This window comes from Elaeis guineensis, chromosome 4 (assembly GCF_000442705.2).
Source record: "Elaeis guineensis isolate ETL-2024a chromosome 4, EG11, whole genome shotgun sequence".
Classification (NCBI taxonomy): domain Eukaryota; kingdom Viridiplantae; phylum Streptophyta; class Magnoliopsida; order Arecales; family Arecaceae; genus Elaeis; species Elaeis guineensis.
Window position 1 is genome coordinate 21,931,758 of NC_025996.2, and position 20,712 is coordinate 21,952,469.

General features: G+C 36.6%; 1 protein-coding gene and 2 long non-coding RNA genes across 15 annotated transcripts; 2 read left to right on the forward strand and 1 right to left on the reverse strand.

The window, feature by feature from the left end:
* Positions 1-1,235: 1,235 nt before the first annotated feature.
* Positions 1,236-14,920, reverse strand: LOC105043556 (uncharacterized). Of its 11 annotated transcripts, XM_073255832.1 has the most exons (21): positions 14,482-14,910; positions 13,198-13,594; positions 12,994-13,113; positions 12,796-12,900; positions 12,526-12,642; positions 12,020-12,118; positions 7,495-7,591; positions 7,118-7,303; positions 6,424-6,464; positions 6,259-6,327; positions 6,087-6,187; positions 5,883-5,961; positions 5,668-5,793; positions 5,522-5,590; positions 2,665-2,714; positions 2,417-2,498; positions 2,225-2,319; positions 1,718-2,134; positions 1,475-1,581; positions 1,340-1,392; positions 1,236-1,273 (listed from the first exon to the last, which is right to left on the reverse strand). In XM_073255832.1, the coding sequence occupies exons 1-18, from the start codon at positions 14,742-14,744 to the stop codon at positions 2,017-2,019; spliced, it is 2,214 nt and encodes a 737-aa protein (XP_073111933.1). In that variant the 5' UTR covers positions 14,745-14,910; the 3' UTR covers positions 1,236-1,273; positions 1,340-1,392; positions 1,475-1,581; positions 1,718-2,016. The 11 variants fall into 11 exon arrangements, with proteins under 11 accessions (XP_073111933.1, XP_073111932.1, XP_073111931.1 ...); XM_073255831.1 differs by having other exon boundaries at positions 1,236-1,392; XM_073255830.1 differs by having other exon boundaries at positions 1,340-1,581.
* On the forward strand, positions 2,021-12,686 carry LOC109505781 (uncharacterized). 3 transcript variants are annotated; one of them, XR_012140732.1, is made up of 4 exons: positions 2,021-2,160; positions 2,243-2,515; positions 6,770-6,843; positions 12,517-12,686. It is a non-coding gene; the product is annotated as an uncharacterized lncRNA (long non-coding RNA). The 3 variants fall into 3 exon arrangements; XR_012140733.1 differs by lacking the exon at positions 12,517-12,686 and adding an exon at positions 7,011-7,288; XR_012140731.1 differs by lacking the exons at positions 6,770-6,843; positions 12,517-12,686 and having other exon boundaries at positions 2,243-2,933.
* LOC140857199 (uncharacterized) lies at positions 7,548-12,233 on the forward strand. Its single transcript, XR_012140734.1, has 2 exons — positions 7,548-11,746; positions 11,854-12,233. It is a non-coding gene; the product is annotated as an uncharacterized lncRNA (long non-coding RNA).
* Positions 14,921-20,712: the final 5,792 nt, after the last annotated feature.

The window sequence follows — 20,712 nt, forward strand, 5'->3', positions numbered from 1 at the left end:
TAAAGTCGTGGCCAGGGTAATCCATAAGATGGATTTGAAAAGTTGAAATACAATGTGGATGAAGCAATCTCGATTGACAGTTAACCTGAGACCATCCTAGAGCTTCCAGGGTCAAAAAGATGAATTATGCGGTAACCATGAGTATGGGTTCTGGAATATTCTTTTGCGATAATTCGATCTATCTAGATGTCGGGAACCATTGCTAGATGGTATCTCGATTAGTGCAGGAATTGGTTCCTGTGCTATCGACTTAGTGTTTGAACCTATGGAGTCACGCACACAAGTCAGACAAAGTAGGAAGGAATTGACCTATGTTTATATATCCAATCTGAAAGTATTTGACTTGATTGAACATATAAGCTAACATGATTGAGAATTGAGTTATGGGTCAAACAAGATTGAAGAGTTGACTATGTCTAGCTAGCACTACACATGAGGTTCAGATTCAATCCCGGAGATGAACAATTTCTATCTATGATCTATGGAACATATGAAAGATTGAATTTAAGTACTAATTAATTTCAGATTAGATCTGAATTAATTAAACTTAAATAGGTCCAAAATCCAAATTAGACTTGGTATAAAAAGTCCTAAAGAGTTTAGGATTGACAGCCTTTCGAAATTATTTCGAACCGACTTCGAATCGGATTCGAATCGGACCTGTTTTGGATGAGATATGAGTATTCCTACTTGCACTGGGAATACCCACTCATGAAGCACGATCAAAAATTGGTTTGGTGCTTATTTGGGACGTCCCAAGTGGGTGTGGGAGTGGATGCAAAGTGGATGTCATAAGTCATGGCAATTATATCTCTTATAGGAGTCCTCTTTCATGAGTATTGGACCAACTCAAATCTGATTTGAATAAAGAGTCCTCCTCTCATTGGATCATGAGAATCATTTATAAATAGAGAGGATCTCTACCATGGATGAGAGAAGAGAATAGAATAGCAAACTAATTAAATTGAGAAAAGAGAAAAAGAGAGAAAGATAGGCGTGTGAAGAGAGAGGTCCTTCATCTTCTACATCTCTCCCTTTATTGTGCCGCCTCCTCTCCTTGAGCGTGGATCCTTCTTGAGCATCCTACCTGCTGGTGTGAGATGTCACATCATCACATCTTATCCCTCGATTGATTGCATATACGAAGCCAATTAGATTGGAATTCATCCTGCTTTCCTGCAGCGTCTGACGTGCATGCGAAGTAGAAGATTTGCATATCCAGACCTCCGCGAAGGTTTATATCAGATAATTTGGGATTTGATCTCCGGTTTCACTGCGATTTAGGTAAGAATTTGATCCTTAAACAAGTAGAATATTAAAAAAAAATTTTAGATGTAACCTGAGCATTTTGGAGGAAAACTGTTTTCTTCTCTTCACATGCTATCTGTGCAACTGCAGTATGAACCACACTCATACCAGATGTTCAGACGTCCAAATAGATGCGGATAAAATGAATTATTGATTAAAATCGGACCATCTCTCGCATCATGCCCAACCCAGAGGTCCTTTCTTTCGCTTATTCCGGATTTCCGGCGGACATCAACGCTATTTTGAAGCTGGACATCCGGAGAGACGGCAACGCTGGACCACAAATGTAAACAAATCAAGCGACCCACCGGTTAGCAAGCATGCGTGTCTCTATGTAAAAATAAGACCACCGCCAGATTTCAGAATACCCTTCGGATTACACAGCAAAATCACATGGTAAATTGTCTACCTGTTTATTATTTTTTAACAGCAAACGGTTGCACTGTCAAAAATTTAGCCCAAGCAATCATCATCCAGACGACTGTCGCACAGAATTCATGAGTTCTCCCCGTAGATCTTCGGTTCCCGTCAACCAATAAAGCTAAAAGGCCCACCGATCAAAAGGTCATAGTCTCATCATGCACGTTTTTGTCACGTGCGAATTAATACGATCAAAAGGAATGGAACAAGAACACCTGGATAGAGTCTACTCCGGGATCTTAATCTAACGGTGACAATACATCAAGTCCACGAGAAGGATATCACCCATCAGCAATCCGACGGCGATCCTCTCGTCAGGTGCTCCCACCTGCGGCGAGCTGGAGCTGTTGTCAGCTCCGCCATCTTCCCCACTATCTGCTGGAACGTCGGCCGCCGTCCTGGATCGCTGCACCGCCCCCCACCCCCAAAACGGTAATTTTTGTCAGATTATCATTTAAAAAATATTTTTTAATTCCTTTTCAAAATCAAAAATTACCTTTCCCAGCAATCGCAGATGATGGAGGCCACCCGCGGATCCAAACCCTCCGGCAGATCCAACCGCCGGTCCATGAACCCCACCACTCCGACTACCTAATTACAAGATTTTTTCGGATCGGCAGCGGTAAGCTCACCGCCTCCGGCCATCAACAGAGAGAGAGAGATCGAGGAGATCTGGCTGGCTTTTTACCTGAAGGGAGTTGAGATGGCTCCACGGGACGGACTCCGTCATCAGCTCCCACAGTATGACTCCGAAGCTGAACACGTCCGACCTGCAAACAATTCCAATGTGAGTCTTCTCTTTTCCCCCAATTTTATTTACCCTGGATTACCCTCCGTTTTATTACCGTGCATTGTAGAAATCTGTGACTCTATGTATAGCAACAAACGATAGCATAGAATTTCTTAAAGTAAATCAGTAAGAAGTGAAGGGATTACATCTCATTTGAGCATTCGCCGCGGAGGACTTCCGGCGCCATCCACTGAGGCTGCGATTAACAATGGTTGAGAACATAATAATGTTTCAGATTAGGGTTAGCTCGATGTAGTAGGTTACTGAAATTACTATCAACAATCTGTTTCTTTTGATGATTTTAAGTAACATATGTTCGAATTTGCTAAAATGTAAGCATATTGCAGCATGCTGTGCTGGTCGTCTTTTGCTTGATTGCCTTGTTGCATGAAAGAACCGATTCCATGAGCGGAAATTTTGGCCTTTGACTGAGCTGTAACAATTTGGGCAATTTATGTGAATGATGAAACTTGGTAAAGACCCACAAAACAAGAATAATTAACGGTAAAGGAGGCAATCAAGTACATGTAGAAGACCATCTCAAACTGCTAAGAATAATAACTCGAGTAATACAATGTTAAAAACAGTTCCCATCAGCTGTAGGTAGGTATGGTCATAAAGGATGCAACCCGATATGTTGTGTTGCAAGAAAAGAGGATAACAACTGGCTGATTGAGACTTTTGATGTTTTGGTCATTGTTCTGTTGCTTCTGAAAATGGTAGAACATTCGTATGATGAATCTACGATCAATCCAATTTCTCATGCAATGTTTAGGTGTTGAAAAGGATCAAATATTGATTCTTCACTGAAACAAATGAGGCATCAAGTTTGTTTCTAGTGTGATAAATTGCCTCACCTCTGAAACTCTCAGAATGTATGCAACATAAGCAACCACAACTTAATATGCAGGCAGATATCATTTATTGTTTTCAATTATAAAGAATGCAATATTTCCCTTGGGTTGTCTATGTTTTTGGTTAGGTCCCAGTTTCAAATAGTACTAGGTAAAGGGTAATATCTAATTCCAAAAAACCTACCTTTTATGAACTAAAATCAAACATGCACAGCTTAAAAGCACACGTTTTACAACAAAAGTCCACCAAAGCTCAACCCTGTACCAAATATCTCCTCTGATGATCTCAGACCAGGCAAATAATCATTAACCTATATTTTGGCCTTTAAGATATGGAACTGCTACCATGTAATTACTATTTGACTAATTTTAAAGGGTTGCAACAAAAAATTGACATGTCAGTTTAGCCAATTTGGTAATGCTATTTATACAACAACAGGGCTGCAAGATGATTGACCAAGAAATGGAAATGCAGAAGAAGGATGAGGAAGAATACATCATCAAGCAAACTGAACTTAAAGAGGGATAATAGGCAACCAGTGGGGGCAACCTAACTAAATCTGTACAGCCTTATTTAATCAAAATCTGAGTTACACAAGACTAAATCCTGACCCTTTGTTGTCATCTACCTGATCAGTTTCATAGAAAACAAGCTACATTTTACTTTTATATGGTTTTGAACTAGGCTTTAGAGGTTGAGTGACACAAATCAAGTGTCAAGTAGAAACAGAAGATGAAGAAGTGTATGAGGAGAAATCTGGAATGAAGGAAATAGGGATGGAACAATGAAGCTAATGCTCCTTTTATAGCCTTGAAGAGTCAATACTACAAGGCAGGAGTTAGAAGAGGAGTCTGTGAGGATTATAGAGCCCCAGTAGTAGTTTAAGGAGTTTCTTGCATGGGTTTTGAACTAGGCTTTAGAGGTTGAGTGACACAAATCAAGTGTCAAGTAGAAACAGAAGATGAAGAAGTGTATGAGGAGAAATCTGGAATGAAGGAAATAGGGATGGAACAATGAAGCTAATGCTCCTTTTATAGCCTTGAAGAGTCAATACTACAAGGCAGGAGTTAGAAGAGGAGTCTGTGAGGATTATAGAGCCCCAGTAGTAGTTTAAGGAGTTTCTTGCATTTGCATATTGATCTTCTGGCACTAGTTATCATAGGCTAGCCATATTAGATGTCTAATTGTCAAGTAACTTCAGAAGAGATCATGGACTCCCACTTTAAGGTGGCATGATGAATAAACTAAACTAGCTTAACAAATCCAGCACCATTATGTTGTTGGCAGTTCAAAACAACCTATAAAACCACCATATACTTACAAGATTCCTCATCAAACGTGTAGCTTGATATTCACGATGCTGATTAAATGGATGGCTGGAACTTTGATCTGAAGAGGAGACAATAGAAGAAATCTATCTCAAATATGTTCATCGTTCTAAAATTTTATTTTATTTTATTTTTCCAAAACCATACAATTCTAGGATATGCTTTTAACGATTGAAGTCTAAGAAAAGTCTTCTTATGGATCCATCCTGAACCCTACAATTACTATCTCCTTAAGTTCGAACTTGGATGGACAAACCTCTGAAACCTAGACCTTTTACAAATGAATGCAATTCCTGAACTCTAAAAAGCAAAATAATTGTGAACCCTTCCCCTTACTACCTTCTTAATTGGTTTCAGCATTCAAGTATTCAGTATTACCTGGCACTAATAAGTTGTTTCACTTGAGAATAATATATTCCTTTGGACTTCTGCACTATCAAAGCCATGTTGTATAAATGAAATCCAAGTTTGCAAGTAGCAATTATGGCCATGATAGGGAGTTCTCTTGTTTCTGAGTCAGGGATAGGCTCAAAGTCAGATTGTGAGGATCTCTTTGCCTGTCGTCAGCGTATGCTTTCCAAGTAATTATAGAATAAATAACGTCAAGATATATGGTTTGATTGGAAGCATGTTCAGGATGAAGATTTTGATAATAGCAGCCAGCTGGTCCAGATATGAAACTTATGTATGGATTCATGCATGAGAACAATATTCTAGCATTCCATGTCTCTATGATTGGTTGATATATTATGGTATGTATCATGAGAATTGCATTTTTGATTCCTGCTGATATGTTTCTAGTGCAGTAGAAATCCCTTACCGTTCCTTGTGTGGATTTTGCTGTCAAGGTAGATGAACTCTTTAAACATGACAGCCCAAAGTCTCCAACCTGTTAAATAAAATGCCATTAATCTTGTTTTCTTGTGTATAAAGCTGCTTTCTGAAGTTATAAACACTATTCTATACCTTGACAGTCCAATTTTTATCAACGAGTAGATTTGATGATTTCAGGTCCCTATGTATTATTGGTGGATTTCTTCGATGCAAGTAATTCATACCTCTTGCCTGCAGCAAGGTCATTATTCCTTTAATCTGCGCATTCAAGAAGTATAATTGCCCTACCTGACTAAAATAAAGATCTAGTAGAAAAAGCATTACGATATTTGCTAAGGAAAACCCACAACATCAAATGCCATCTTCAAACGGCGTTTAGGATCCAATGCCTGATTGTTCTTGTGTAATATTCTGAAGAGGCTTCCCCTGATATCGAAAATAACATAATTCTGTCAGTCAAATGGAATTTTCTCTCCTGGAATATTGGGCACCACAAAACATTTTATGATTTTCCTTAGTCATCCACATCAGTTATGTCACTTTCATGTTACCTTGGTAAGAACTCAGTTACAATGGCAAGTCGCTCGGGTGAATATGCAGCTCCCATGAATAGCAATACATTTGGATGTCTTAATCTTTTCATTATACTGATCTGAAATAAGTAGCCAAAGATGGAAGTTTAAGCCATATCTTTAGTGTTGAGTTTGTACGTAAAATCAATACCTCCTCCTTGAAATCCAGCAAAGCCCCTTCGTGATAGTCCTTTCGTAGGTATAGTTTTATGGCAACATCCTAATGAATAAAAGATAAAATGGTCATGTCTTTCCGCGACTACATTATCACTAAGATGACAGATAAAGGAGGAGGAAACTTGTTCAATTAATGTACCGATCCATTCCATACTCCTCGATAGACAATAGCATAAGAACCTGGGATGATAGAATGCAAGAGGATTAAAGAACTGATTAGAATTCAAAGTATATCTGAGCACATTTTATTGTTATAACCTGTTCTAGAGATCTCTTGCCTTTCATTTTCTTTTGTGCTTTCAAGCAGTATGATGTGTTAGCACTAAATACAGATAGCTAGGGTGATAAAATCACCTGAAAACATTAAAAGTAGTACTCTCTGAGGATTTTGTTGTCACTATTTTATTTATCCTGCGATTTTGGTGGCTAACCTGTGTAATTTTATGCTTGTGAGCAAGCTGACTTTATCTATTTTGGCTAGACAGATCTCATAACTTTCAACATTGTGCTAAATGCATGATATTCTAATCATGGATGGAGATATTAACATAGTTAACTGGTAAGTGAGTTTTCTTCCCTTGTTTCATTGATATAGTATAAAGCCACTTTATATTCTAGGTGTTTAACTTCTTTTCAATCTAGAAGATACATAGGAACATGAAATCTCATATTAGGTGAAAATAATGGTGAGGATTCCATACATGCATCAGTTTAATCTTGAAACAGAAAACTTCCAAGCAAGCATTCTTGACAATGAGCTGCGGCCAAGACCAACAAATAACATGGCCAGTCTATGTCATGTTGTTGCATTCAAATAGCTTCAGAGGAAATACCTTCACCAATTTCCTCCCCTAACAGGAGGTCTTCCCATCGAATATCACAGTCTATGACCAACTTCAAATATTTTTCTTCAGTAGTTGATGCATCAGTCTTCTGTAGAGTTGAATGTGCTGCTAAATCTTGTTTGGGATTTTCTTGTTCATGCAATATATCGTCCTTCTTCCCGCTTTGTTCGACACCTACATTTAGAAGTGAAATTCAAACTCTGTTTATTTCTAGAAAATTTGTCACATTCAAGGAAATATTTTGCAAATTCTTTACTTGCAGCATAATATTCCTGCTTGCAATTGCTATTGACATCCTTTCCTCTAGGAAACAGAAACTTTTGACAGAGCATTCTACTCTTTCATTAGTACCATGAACGTCTGACCTGGGAATGTTTTTTTTAGAACATTAGGAAAGTCCAAGGTACAGCACTCTGCTATCTTCATATTCTGTGACTTAGCTTCATCAATAGGTCTATGAACCTGTAAGAAGGGAAAAAATATACAGTTAATGTGATGACTCCCCAAATTAGGACTCAAACTCAGGTTGGCAAATGATAATAGTTTAGTTGGCTAAATGTTAGTATCGATTTGTGGGTTCAGGATTTATGTTCATATGGTCATTCTTCATTTTGTTGTTGTGGGTGTCATTCTTCTTAGTTCAGCATACTGACTTATAAATCTGTTGAAGAGGAAAGCAGTTCTCTAAATCTTCTTGCCATCATATACCTTTGTCTGGACTTGTTCCAGGTCTAAGGAAACCCTTGAGGTTGCTTCCTAGTTGGAGGGGTGTACATTATGTGACCAACATGATAAGTCACTTCACGTGTCAAATCATCTTCTAGGTCCTGTGGCAGCCGAACACTGCCTCATGTTGGTATTGATAGAGAGGGCTGATATCTGGTCGAGAGTTGGTTACAGCAGATTATCTCAATTTGATGAATTATATCTTCATATGCATAGTATTGATCCCTTGATGTGTTGCTACTTTTGGTTAAGGTTAAGATGTATATGAAAGGGTGCTAGAAATTTTGTTGGAATATACTGAATCGAAAATCATGTCTTACAACTATTTCATACCATAAATTGCAACTAGAAGAGCCAAAGTACATTTAGCAGACTAAGATTCATTTCTAGAATCATCTATGAAGCTTCTTTTGATTCTCTGCATTTTACATCTATCCATAGTACTGGCATGGGAGGTTTAGACAATCAGGATGAGTCAAGGAACCTAAGTATCACAAAGAATGAAATGTTAGGTGGATAGATGGTCAAAATACCAGGTTAGGGTTAGAAATGAAAAAAAAAAGGGTTCATATAGGCATTGCACCAATCGCGGATAATGTCATAGAACATTGACGCATATGTCACAATGAAAGTTTGAAGCCTAACGTTCAGAAGTATTAGGAAAGAATGCAGGAAGACCCAAGAGGACCTGTTTTAAGGTGGTAAGAAGGGATTTCAAGGGCTTGTACTGCAAGTGAATTTATTCTTTAACTCTTTAATCTGGAAAGGGATAGTGAAGAATTATCCCTGCCTATCCCTGAGATAAGCACTAAACAACACACTTCCCCCTAGGTCTTTATCTCCAACATTTCATTCAACTTTAGCTATTTTGGGATGGTTTCTACCAAGGGAGGCTGGAACTTGGGGATAAGCGAGAATATGTGAGAGAGAATTTAAGAAGCAACTGAATTTCCCTCAATCTTTCCTTCCTTGAATATAATATCAATACTTTATTGTTATACTATTTTAGAAATACTTGGTAAATGAGGATTTACAAAGCCAACCTTAAATAGTCGAGAGAACTTTGGATAATTATGATGATAATATTAATTTATTATTTTCATTATGCAATATGTTAGTATGAATATAATATTAGTATGTTAATACTAATATAATATAATTTGAGCAAAACTAAGGTGTTCTCAAGAGGATAGCTAAGATGGTACTCTCATCTTCAAAATCAATGACAGACCATACCAAATTAAAAATTCAAACGATTGAATATGGCCTATGGTACGAAAATGCCTAGAAAACAAAATTCATATATCCCAGTAGTCTCTAATATATGCATCACGAAAATCAATGATATCAAATGCATGAGTGTAGTAAAATAAACGATAAGGCACATAATTGAAAATCCACATCATGATTATAATTTACACATCTTAAAACATGGGTATTTTAAATTCGCTAGGTTTTGGTGATTAGATCACCATAAAATATAATATCGTCGGACTAAAACTGTTCATTCTGATATCTACTTGATTATTAGATAAGAGAACACCGAAGAACAAATTTTGTTTTATATGCATTTTTTTATTATGTAGATCATGTCCAGTGATTTGGATCTTGAATGTAGATAGTATACATTAACTTTGAATGTGAAAGGATCATCTCAACTATCCTCTTGAGAGCGCCTTAGCTCTATTAATATAGTATTATATTGGTGTATAATCTAAAATTATGTTAATATTAATTGATTGAATATTAATATTGTATTAATAAATCATTAGTAATATAACATGAATTAACACTATAGTACCATCATATTAATATATTTTATTAATACTAGTAGATTGATATTAACTTAATTAACTTTTTATATATTTTATATCAATATTACATTAAAAATATTGTAAGCTAATATTGGAAGGGCATACTTGTCCAATTTGGAGAAATCATCTTTTTCTGTACTTATACAAAATCCAAAGTTCAATTCTTATCCTGTAAGAGCTCCAAACAACTTAACAACAAAAGTTTAATCATTATTTAGGATAATAACATTTCTCCCAAACAAAAATAAGATCCAATCCCCATTAAACCTACCTGAAATTAGAGCTACCTGGTATAAAGCCTATTTATCTCTGAAACCCTATTCTCTTTCCACACCAGGCCTTAAGGATTTAATGGAGGAGCCATTAGGTCAATTCAAATGTGAAGCCTCTGATTTTGGTTATGGTTATTGGGACATATTGTGCCACAATGAGAAGCAAATCTTCATAATGAAACAAATGAAATATCTAAAAGATTGATAAAAAGTTTTTCTGGATTTTAAATGAGATTACGCCAAAGATCATGTGTGAAAGTCATTAATGGTTTTGATAAGAATGCATCATCTAGATCATGCTTTTGTAGATTTTGACAAATGAATAGAATCATTATTTTGATGCTGCTATTAGTAAAACACATGATACAAGAACCAGACCAAACTGACACAGAAGGCAGCCTTATTTAAATTGATTATTCTGGAAAGAGGAATGATGTAAGAAAACCTAGATTCATAATGCCATGAGAATAAGTGGTGAGAAAAGAACTAACATGACGTGGATCGGATCTTAGAGAAGCTGATCATATATTTGAACAACATTTATAAAGCAAACACCAAATTGATGAGATCGATGTTGATGTTCATGTTTGTTGTTGTTTTGTATATCAAGCTGATGTCTAAACGGAATCTAGCATTTGATGTTGGAGTTATTGTCTGCGAATGATGCTGGCCTAACATCTCACCAACTTTTCCCTTGGAGAGTAGGGTATTCCTAGATTGCTCAATTCAGATTTTTTTTTTAATTATTTTTTTTAAGTCTTGATTGTTCCGCTCACTATCCAAATAATTTGATAAATGATTATCAAGGCATTTTCCTAAATCCTCCATTGAAATAAATATTCTATTCACCAGATTAGCAATGGTAAGCTTGTCTTAAAACTTAAATCACTTATAGAAACATGATCCATCGATAAATTCCTTTCTAGCTTATGCATAATTTTTAATATGAAATCATATCAATACGTTCAGTTGTATTTTTTCTCTCCCATGCACGAGGACTTTTAATGATGAAATGTAAATCAAAATTAGCTGTCTTCATTATTTATTTTGATTTATCCTCCACTCAAACATGCATTTCAAAATACATATGAAAATGCAAAGCTAATACTTCTTTTTTGTTAGTTTCTGAGAATGCAAGTCCATTTAGCAGTCACAAATTGAGACATTGATACTGGTGACTGTGTACATGATGGACCTTTTTTTTTTTTTTTTTTTTTTGACTCAGTGAAATCTCCTTGGAAGCATATAGCATTTGCAAGTTATATTTTAAACATTTTCTTTTTAAGAAAACGATATTATTGCATATAATGCCACAATCAAGGTTGCCTGGAAACAACTTAAGTACATTTATCTATTCACAAAAATACATGCTGGTATTAGGTTTTCATTCATCTAACTTAAAATTGTGTTTCAAAGACCATGGAATTATGTGAGCCTCCAATGGTCTGTTTATTCTGCTTAGAACAATCAACCGTAGAAATGATTACAGTTGTTTGTTTTTATACGGTTATGATGGATATAGTGTTACAGTTTCTTTTATGTAGCTGTGTATCACGTGATAAATGTTAATTAACATGTCCATGCATGGTCAAAACATTGACCAATCCAATTAACTTTGTTGATTTAAGATTTTTCATATTGTGCCGGGGGAAAAATTTGAAGCTCCCCAAGAACCAGATTGAGTCTTCACAGGAAAGCATGTCAATGGTTATCTTGGCATTGCAATCACCATAAAGTGTTTCAATCATTACTGGCTTGAGTTCTAGGCCTTTGAAATATTTAGTTCCATAATAAGACCCAAGCAGGTATTTTCCTTATTTCAGCACTTGAATAGTTTTATGTCTGCCATCCTTCACTATATAACAAACTCAGAGTGCTACAAATATTTATATTTGGACAATCTTTGCCACAGATGCTTAACTACGGGTTTCAAACACATTTTTGTACAAACTTTAGCAAGACCATTTATTGTTTGGCAAAATTAGCTGCTGGGATGATTTTGCTGGCTGCAACCAAAGAATCATCAATGTCAAAACTAAGTAATCATCAAGATCCACTGACTATGGTGGAAAACATACCACATCTAAATTGTCTGAGCGTCCCTTTGGTGCATGACTTTTACAACCACCAGAACCAGTGAGGTGCCCGACTGCTGTTGGTTGATGTGATTCTGTTTTCTGCATATGCATACAAAAATTAACCTAAAAAAAAAAATACAACAGCTGCTTGGAGAATCTGAAATTAATTTATCTGTAGATTTTCTAATAAAATTGTCCTTCTTGGACATTGGTATCTTGTTTCAACAAATAATACTCACTATGACTTCTTATACTTTGACCGGGAGGCACCTAGAATTCCTTATATATGCTTGCTATAATTAGTTAATTATTTATTTTTCAATAAATTTATCTGCAGGCACATCATTTGTCTCAAAATCAATAGAAATACTTGTAATATGAAAGCTCTCCTTATCCCAACATTGTGTTTTGGGCTTTGTTTTGTGTAGAGTTTAACATATTGCTTTAAGGTATCGTCTCCGAAAGTAGTTTTTTTACAAAAATAAGTGCAACTACAGGGAACTCACCTTCTTTGTTGAATTGGAGCCTGAATTCTTGGCCGGATTAGTTCGAATCCCTTTATCTGATTCTTGAAATTGGTAGGTGCTTCCTCGAATGTTCAGTTTACCAAAGACCTTTGTAACCTGTCATTCGCAGTGAATGTATAGAATCCATTATCAAACAGAAATACATCAGCAGGAGTGATAAACATATGACTGCTTATATGAACTGATACTGCTCTGATAGAACAGTAACACCAGCTAGTGATTGCATGTTTCAAGTAAAGCATTGCGCACGATTTTGGATGGCTGATTAAATTTCGACATGATTTCCTCATACTTATGGGCTGTTTCCTCAACAGCTCTCTTTCCAGCATGCGATCTGAAGATGGGCTTCAGTGCCTGGAAATTTTTCGAAGATATGCTTATAAACTGCTATATATATAGGCAATCTCTATTTGCTATATCTTATGGAAGGAAAAGAAACCAGCTTACTGGTAACTCTGTTTTCTCTGACTTCACATTTTCGTTTTCAAACATGCATTCACATCTTCCCAGGGAATTCCTACCCTCACAGTCACTAGGTATATGATTACGGGGAAAAAAATTTGAAGCCTGTTGATTGAAAATAAGATATAACTTTGGCACTTTAAAAGGAGAAAGAAAGGTATAGAAACCAGCTCATGCGATTACTAGTACCAAACTAGACACGGACGACGCAATTTGTGCTTGTGGCCGCCACTGAACTCTTCTAGAACTTGATTTGTATTCTCTTGGTTGGCCTTGAGCTTGATCCCAGCATACTCTCCATTTCTCCGAGTACGTATCATAAAGAGTAGCCGCATCAATTGAGACAGTAATGATTCCAATAAGCTCACCATCCTCGTATAACGGGCTCTGTGTTACCAAGGCTACAAATATTTCTCCAGACCTCTTCTTAAATGGAAATTGACCTGACCATGATTGACCATTACTTAACTTTTCCATGGCCTTCTGAAGATACGGACGACTCTCTTCATCAAGGAGCAGATCGGCAACCCTTAGGCCAGTTGCTTCACAATCCTTCCATCCGTAAAGATTTTCGGCTGACCGATTCCTGCACAGAGAATAGATATGAGTTCACTTGCGTTTGCCCTGAGTTCTATTGGAGCACCACTTGTTCCTTTCTATTTGATCGGACTTGGTTAGAGTCTTCTATGAGGTGCTGATTTAACAAATCCATGCGCTCATCTGTATCCAGTCATATTTAGTGGCTGGTGCAACATTTTGCTCGCATCAGTGGTTGTGCAAAATGAGTGTCTAAGCAGTAGTATTTGAGTTATATACGAGAAAGATGAAAAGAGTATCAGCAATTGATGGAGCACAACAGAAGGAACTATATCGTGGACTACTTTCTTCTTTCCACAGCTATTCATGAGAGAAAAGTAGCAAGGGAAGTAGAAAATAAAAGGAGAGGAAAAAAAGAAAACCTTGCAACCAGAAGCAGGGCAATCTTTCCAAGCCTAGCGAGCAGATTTTTGCATCTAGTTTGCTTAAGCTCTATGACACGTAGATTTCAATATTTCAACTAGCTTGATTCTAACATATGGTTCGTGTTGATTCCAGCTTCTCGTTTCAACGAGCTGGCAGAGTACTGGGCTCATCAGGATCCACCTCCCAACCGGTTTCATTTGTTTCTGGTGAGAATTATAGCTTACAAATGTCCGACCATTTCTGGCATCCAGTGCCCTTTAATTGCATGAATTGCAGGAACTACATCGAAGAAGGAAGACCATGCTACTAAGTTGCAATCTTTCTTAATGGCTTTACTTTTGAATAAATAGACAAAAGACTTGCCATAATAAAACACAAGCGTAGTATCTATAGTCATCACGGGAAAACACAGCAGCAGCAGACAATATCCAATAAAATTAAGGATTGGATTCTCCTAAATAGTTCAGCGGCAATAGTACACACTAAATATAGATGAGAAGAGAAACAGACCAGAATATGATCTCGCCAGTGACCGGCCGACAGACGTGGAGGGCGTGGCCCATGCAGTGCAGCACGTTGCGGCACGGATTGCGGGCGAAGAAGCCCGGCAGGAGGCCAGCTTCGCCGCCGCCTTCGGCTATAGTTTGCCGGACCTGATGCTCGGGCTCGACTTCTCGTTCTCGAAGGACGACGTCGAGTTGCTCCCGGAGCCTGGCCTGGCTCGTTTCCAGGCCCTGCAGTCTCTTCACCAGGGCCTCCGGCTTTTCCGCCATACTCGCTTTGGTTAGCTTGGATCGCCCCCTGTGGGAATTTAGGAGCTTTTGCCGCGACCTACAGGAGCATGCGTCTTATAGACGTAAGGGCTGGGACATTTACCGTGACCACCCGTTTGGTTAGTACTCAATTTTATTTTTCTCTACCGAGCTCAGGTGATGGATTGCTTAATATTTTTATAAGAAATGCTGCGGTGGTTGGTGGATTTTTGCAAGTAGCCCGGCTGTTGTGTTAGAAATCTACAGGCTGGGTGATTTTTTTTTTTTTTTTTTTGGGTGGAGGGTGCTGTTGCTCTAACACAGAACAATGGCTTACTCTAATTAGATGGTGATGTTCTTCGAGCTTATCTGGTCTTTGCTTCTTTTTTTGCTTTCTTTTTTTTTTTTTAATCTTTTTGTCTTTTCCAAGTTAAGTCATATATAGGGTTGAAGAGCCGTACCTTCTTATATAATTATTATTGGAAACGGGATCCTCTTGCACCACAGAGTACGATCATGTATCGCAATCACATCATTTATTTTAGAGATGGCTGACTCTTCTTCATTATCATGATGGACTCACTATATATCATACTGATTATGCCTCAGTAATGAATAAGAACTACCCATCTCCAAAATGGATAGTGTGGCTGTTGTACGTAACAATACCATACTCTATGGTGCACCTTTTGCACCGTATAGAATCCAATCTTTTTTATTAAGTCTGAACTCTCATGTATAATGGATGCTATCTCAATCACGAGGCTAGCCGCAAAGTTGGTATATTTGGAAAAGCAAGCCTTAGGTGTGCCATTCGACCCTAGAATCCCTTTTATGGGACCACATGTCACTTGTTTGGTGATAATGATCTTGATGGACCAAATTATATATATATATATATATATAATCTAGATACAAAAAGTGAATGATAAGGTGCCTTCGTGTTGGCAACTCGTGCACATCCCCACTCGAAAACCTTCATAAAACATGCCGCAACATAGGGCCTCACAATTTTAGTGGGTTTATTTACCATTACTATTTAATTGGGAGTCATCAAGCATGAGGGATATACTTAATCATGAAAAATCTGTTTAAAAAGATAATAAAAGGATCTCAAGATTCTATCATATGTGATAGTATATAATTTTTTTTTCTTTTTAACTATTTTTTAAATATCATATAACAATATAATAAATTATAATAAACAGAATATTTCAATAGCTAAATTTTTATTGTACATTAAACAATAAAATCTAATGATGTTTGAATAGAAAATCCTGTTATTAATAGTGGTATTGCTAAATATATGTGGAAAAATTCTTGTTATTAATACTAGTATTATAAGTGATGCATCGGATATGTATTCTTCTTTTATTCAAAGTCTATATGCAAAAAATCCTATCATTAATACCAACATTAATACTATAATACCAACATCAATTGTATATGTTGTATGGGTGTATTTTTTCTCTTTTTTGTCTAACCATTGAGCACATTAATTCTAGCATTATTAATATCTTTTGCATATTAAGTAACAAATTTTACTAATAGCAGAGTATCATTAAAAGAAATATCATCAATACTAGCATCAACATAGCACATGAAGAAATTTACATAAACTAAGTCGGTATCATTATTAATACGGGCATTATAAATAATGGCTATGGTATTTTTTTTCTATTCTCAGATATTCTTAAAATACACTATAATAATGTAATAAAATAAAAAATTTTAATAATCAAATTTTTATCGTGCATTAATCAACAAGGTTTAATGATGATCAATTTAAAAATTTCATTATTAAATACTAACACCTACAGGATGAAAAGAAAAATCTGCATAAATATCTTTTTTTTAGAAGTATCATTGATTCTAGCATCAGTAATATTGTCCCAGTGATGTACGAATATCATTTTTTTTCTAATTATTTTTTTAGTCATAGTCGAGCATGTTAATTTTGACGTCATTGATATCTATTATACACTAAACAATAAATTTTAATAATAATCCGGTTTTTCATAAAAGCACCATCATTATTCATATCTGTATGGTATATGGCTGAATTTCTATTTTAGATATGTAAGAGATGTATAAAATAACATGGGAAAACGTCGCTACATAGGCCAACAAAAATAATGGGGGTTAATTAACCTAACAATGATTATTATTATGAATCTTACCGCGGTGACCGTACCAATGCTTACCAACGTTCGTCCAAACACGCAAACCATGGAACCGAATCCTGAGCTACATGCGAGCGACACGTGTCGTCTGACATTTTCGTGTACCCGACCGATTGGCGAGCCGCGGCGGTACTCCGGCGGCTGTGGCGGCGCACGTGGGCGTTCCACGTCCGCATTACGGCTCGCTTTGGACCCAAGTGAGCTTGGAAGCGGTCTGGTGATCTTCTCGCGCAAAACTAGCCCTGGAATCTAACCTCTAGCACAGAAATGCCCTCGGGTTTCATGATGGGTAACCACCCAGCTGTATAATTCGCCTTCTGCTGAGCGTTTGTTTGCTACGTGTCGCCGCTGAAAGCGACCGCAGGCGGAGTACACACCGCCATTTTTTTTTTTTTGACAGCTGTACGCACCGCGAGTTGTCCTAACCTGCGTGCAGATTGATGACGTAAGATCCACTGCTCGGTTTAAAACAGCCTTCGGTAATTTTGAATCAATGAACATCTCGTGTTTACACCATGTTTAGTGGGCCCACCGAATTTTGCTGCGTGTACGAATATGGGTCCCATGAGAGTTCTGTGACTGTTTGGCTCTTGAGAGCAGCGGTAAGGCCAAGACGTAGTTGCCTCCTATAGAAGGAAAGGGGGAGCATCGTTCATGTGGCCTTTTTGGGGAAAAAAAGGAGGTAGGAGTGTTTGAATGGCGATGGGCGTTGGAAACTTGGGAGTGGGATGACGCTTTTTGTATAGCTTTTACTGTTTGAGGATTAAGGTTGTCTGATCACGTGTGGCTTTCCTATGCCAGGAGAAGTTCTGGGTGTGGAAGTGGGAGTTGGGGCGGTGGGTTGGCAGGTGGTGAATAGCCCCTACGGATGATCATGAGGAGGAGATTTGTCTTGCCATTGGTGCCATGGTCCGGGCCAACGGTATTGAGGGTACATCATAGTGTTGGGACAACATCGCTATCTAGATCAGATATTTATGTGATCATCATGTTTATAATTATAGGATCTAAAAAATTATAATGAAAAGTGATTTATCTTTTATAGACCCAATTCACTAGTTAGGTCTGAAAAAATTATTTTGATGAATTAAATATCATTACTATTATTCTTCAGATCATATTTTTGATAAACGAAAAAAATTACTACAGTCTAAATTATTTTTTAATCACTTGTTGTTACTTTTTTTTTTTTACTATGTTTATTTTTTATAAATATTTTTCAAGAGACTCAGAGATCGGAGCCTCAGAGAGATCGGAGCCTTAAAAACTTTGAAATCTTGGGACAAGGAACTTCAAAAATCAAACTTCCTATTTTTATATGGAAGTTATTGGCTTGTGGATGGTTTAGTAACCATCCATCACTTTTTTGTACGAACAGTTGAGAAACTATCCATTTCTCTATTTTTTTATTTTTCTTTAAGTCTATAATTAGACAATAATGGACTATATATATATATAAAGTAATTCTAATGTCATAAATTCAGCATCGAAAGCAGGAAGACAAGCATTAAAAGAAACTTTTAATATTAAAAGAAATTGATATTTTAAATACTTATTTGGAGGGTGATCGATGCAAATAGTATTTGTTAGCTTCCATCAGTGAATAGGTCTCACCGACCTTGGCGCATCACACAATTTTGACTACAAATATTTCTTCAGTCCAAATAACACGTACATATGTTTCTGGATAAAGTTAGCACAAAATGGTGATGTTATAATTTTTTTTTTTTTTTTTGGATAGAAAGAGAAGCTGCAACTTTATTAAGAAAAGGAAAAGTAATACAGAGTCCCCGTAAGTACAGCTTAGCAAAAGAATTTATTTTTTTATTATTTATTTTTAAAAATACCTCCTCTTTCAATTTATTTTTAAAACTACTGTCCACGCGTGAAATCGCCATTTCAAGTGGCGATTTCATGACCACCTAAGCTCACCTCTAGTCCACTTGGCAAGATGAGCCAGACAAAATTGAAATCGCCACTTAAAATAGTAATTTTTTAATTTTAATTTTTTTCTATTTTTTTGGACGAATCGAGAGGGGGCGGCGGAGAACGCAATATGGAAGGGAGGGGGTGGGGTGCGCGCGACCGGCCGACAGGCAGTACGGGTGGCCAAGGGGTAGCACGGAGGACCGTGGAGAACCGAAGAGGGGTGGGTAAGGACGGCAGCGCGGGCGAATGGAGGCGGTTGCAGATAGTGTGGGGTGCGCCGGGAGACCAGGAGCAGGTGCAAGGGGTGGTGTAGACGACCAGCGAGCCGGAGATGGTGCCGAAGATGCGATGGCTGCTAGGCCAGGGGCGGACGGTCGGGGGGTCGAGGCCAGAGTGATCGGGGGTTGGGGGAGTGTGGCGTGCGGGGGAAGAAGAAAGAAGAGAAAAAAATAAATAAAAATAAAAAATAAATTATAATAATAAGTATTAAAAAATAAAAATAATAATAAAATATTATTTTAAAAAATATATATTATTTTATTATTTAAATTTTATTTTTAAAAATATTTTTTAAAAATTAATAATATATTATTATTTTAAAAAAATAATAATCATTATGATATAAATTAAAATAATAATCATTATAATCAAAATATTTTATTATAATCATTATAATTATAGGGCGACTTAGGACCCCCTCTCTCCTTCCCTTAGAAAAAAATCCAAACACCTCACCCATCACTTAGAAATTTTTTAAAATAATATTTTAAAAATAAATATTATTTTTAATATTATTATTTTATTATTATTTAAAAAATATTATTTTATTACTTTTTAAAAATATTATTTTTAAAAAATAATATTGAAAAAAATGCTTAAGGTCCGGAGATGGAGATGCGACAGGTAGGGTGTCAGCATAGGAGGTAGGGTGCACAGAATCGAAGATTAAATCAAATTAAGAAGGCAAATCTAACCTAAAATCGAATTAAAAAAAAAAAGACTGTCTAAGAACCCATGGCAGGAGAGTGTATGCTGGAGAATATAATGACCCTATGTGTGGTGATGTGCCTAGATCTGAATAACTATCTTGTGTAGGTAAGGATAAAGGTTAGAGCGTAAGAAATTAAAAAAAAAATCTTTGAAACCTGATTGATAAATAAATCACCACAATTAGATCACAAAAGGGTAGAATGCCACACTCAAGAAAAGGAGAATGTGAGTAATAAGTTTTAAGATTTATAACTCGTCACTAACACACAGGGGTTAGATAAGAGAATTCAACAATACTCATTTTCATTCATTGAAGTCTGAATTGAATATATAGATCGCCTCCCTTTATATAGATATGAGAGGGAACATGAGGCAAATTCAGTAAATAGAAGGGAATAACAGAATTTTGCCATTATAAAAATGATGGTAGCTGCATCTTGCTACTATGAAAATGATGGTAGCTGCATCTTGCTACTATGGAAATAATGGTGGCAGCATTTTACTATTAAGGCTGCATCTTGCTACTATAGAAATGATGATGGCTGGAAATCATGGTAGCTACATCTTGCTATTAAGGCTGCATCTAGCTATAAAAGAAATGATGGTGGCTACTAAATGATGAAGTAGAAAAAAAATAAAACAACCTTCTAAACTCGGTCCTTTTTCAAGCAATAATTTCTTTTAAATTTCTGTCAAGTCTGATTCTCACCACATCATGCTTCTACGCACGTGAGCAAAGTAATCAATTTGGCACTTAGATCCATATATGACATCTGATCATCTCTTTCTTCGTGATGGTGCACATCATTTTTTTTCTTGTTGAGTAGGATTTGCCCTCAAATCTAAGTCTTCCCCATCATCCAAACTATCCTCCAAGTAAGGAGAAA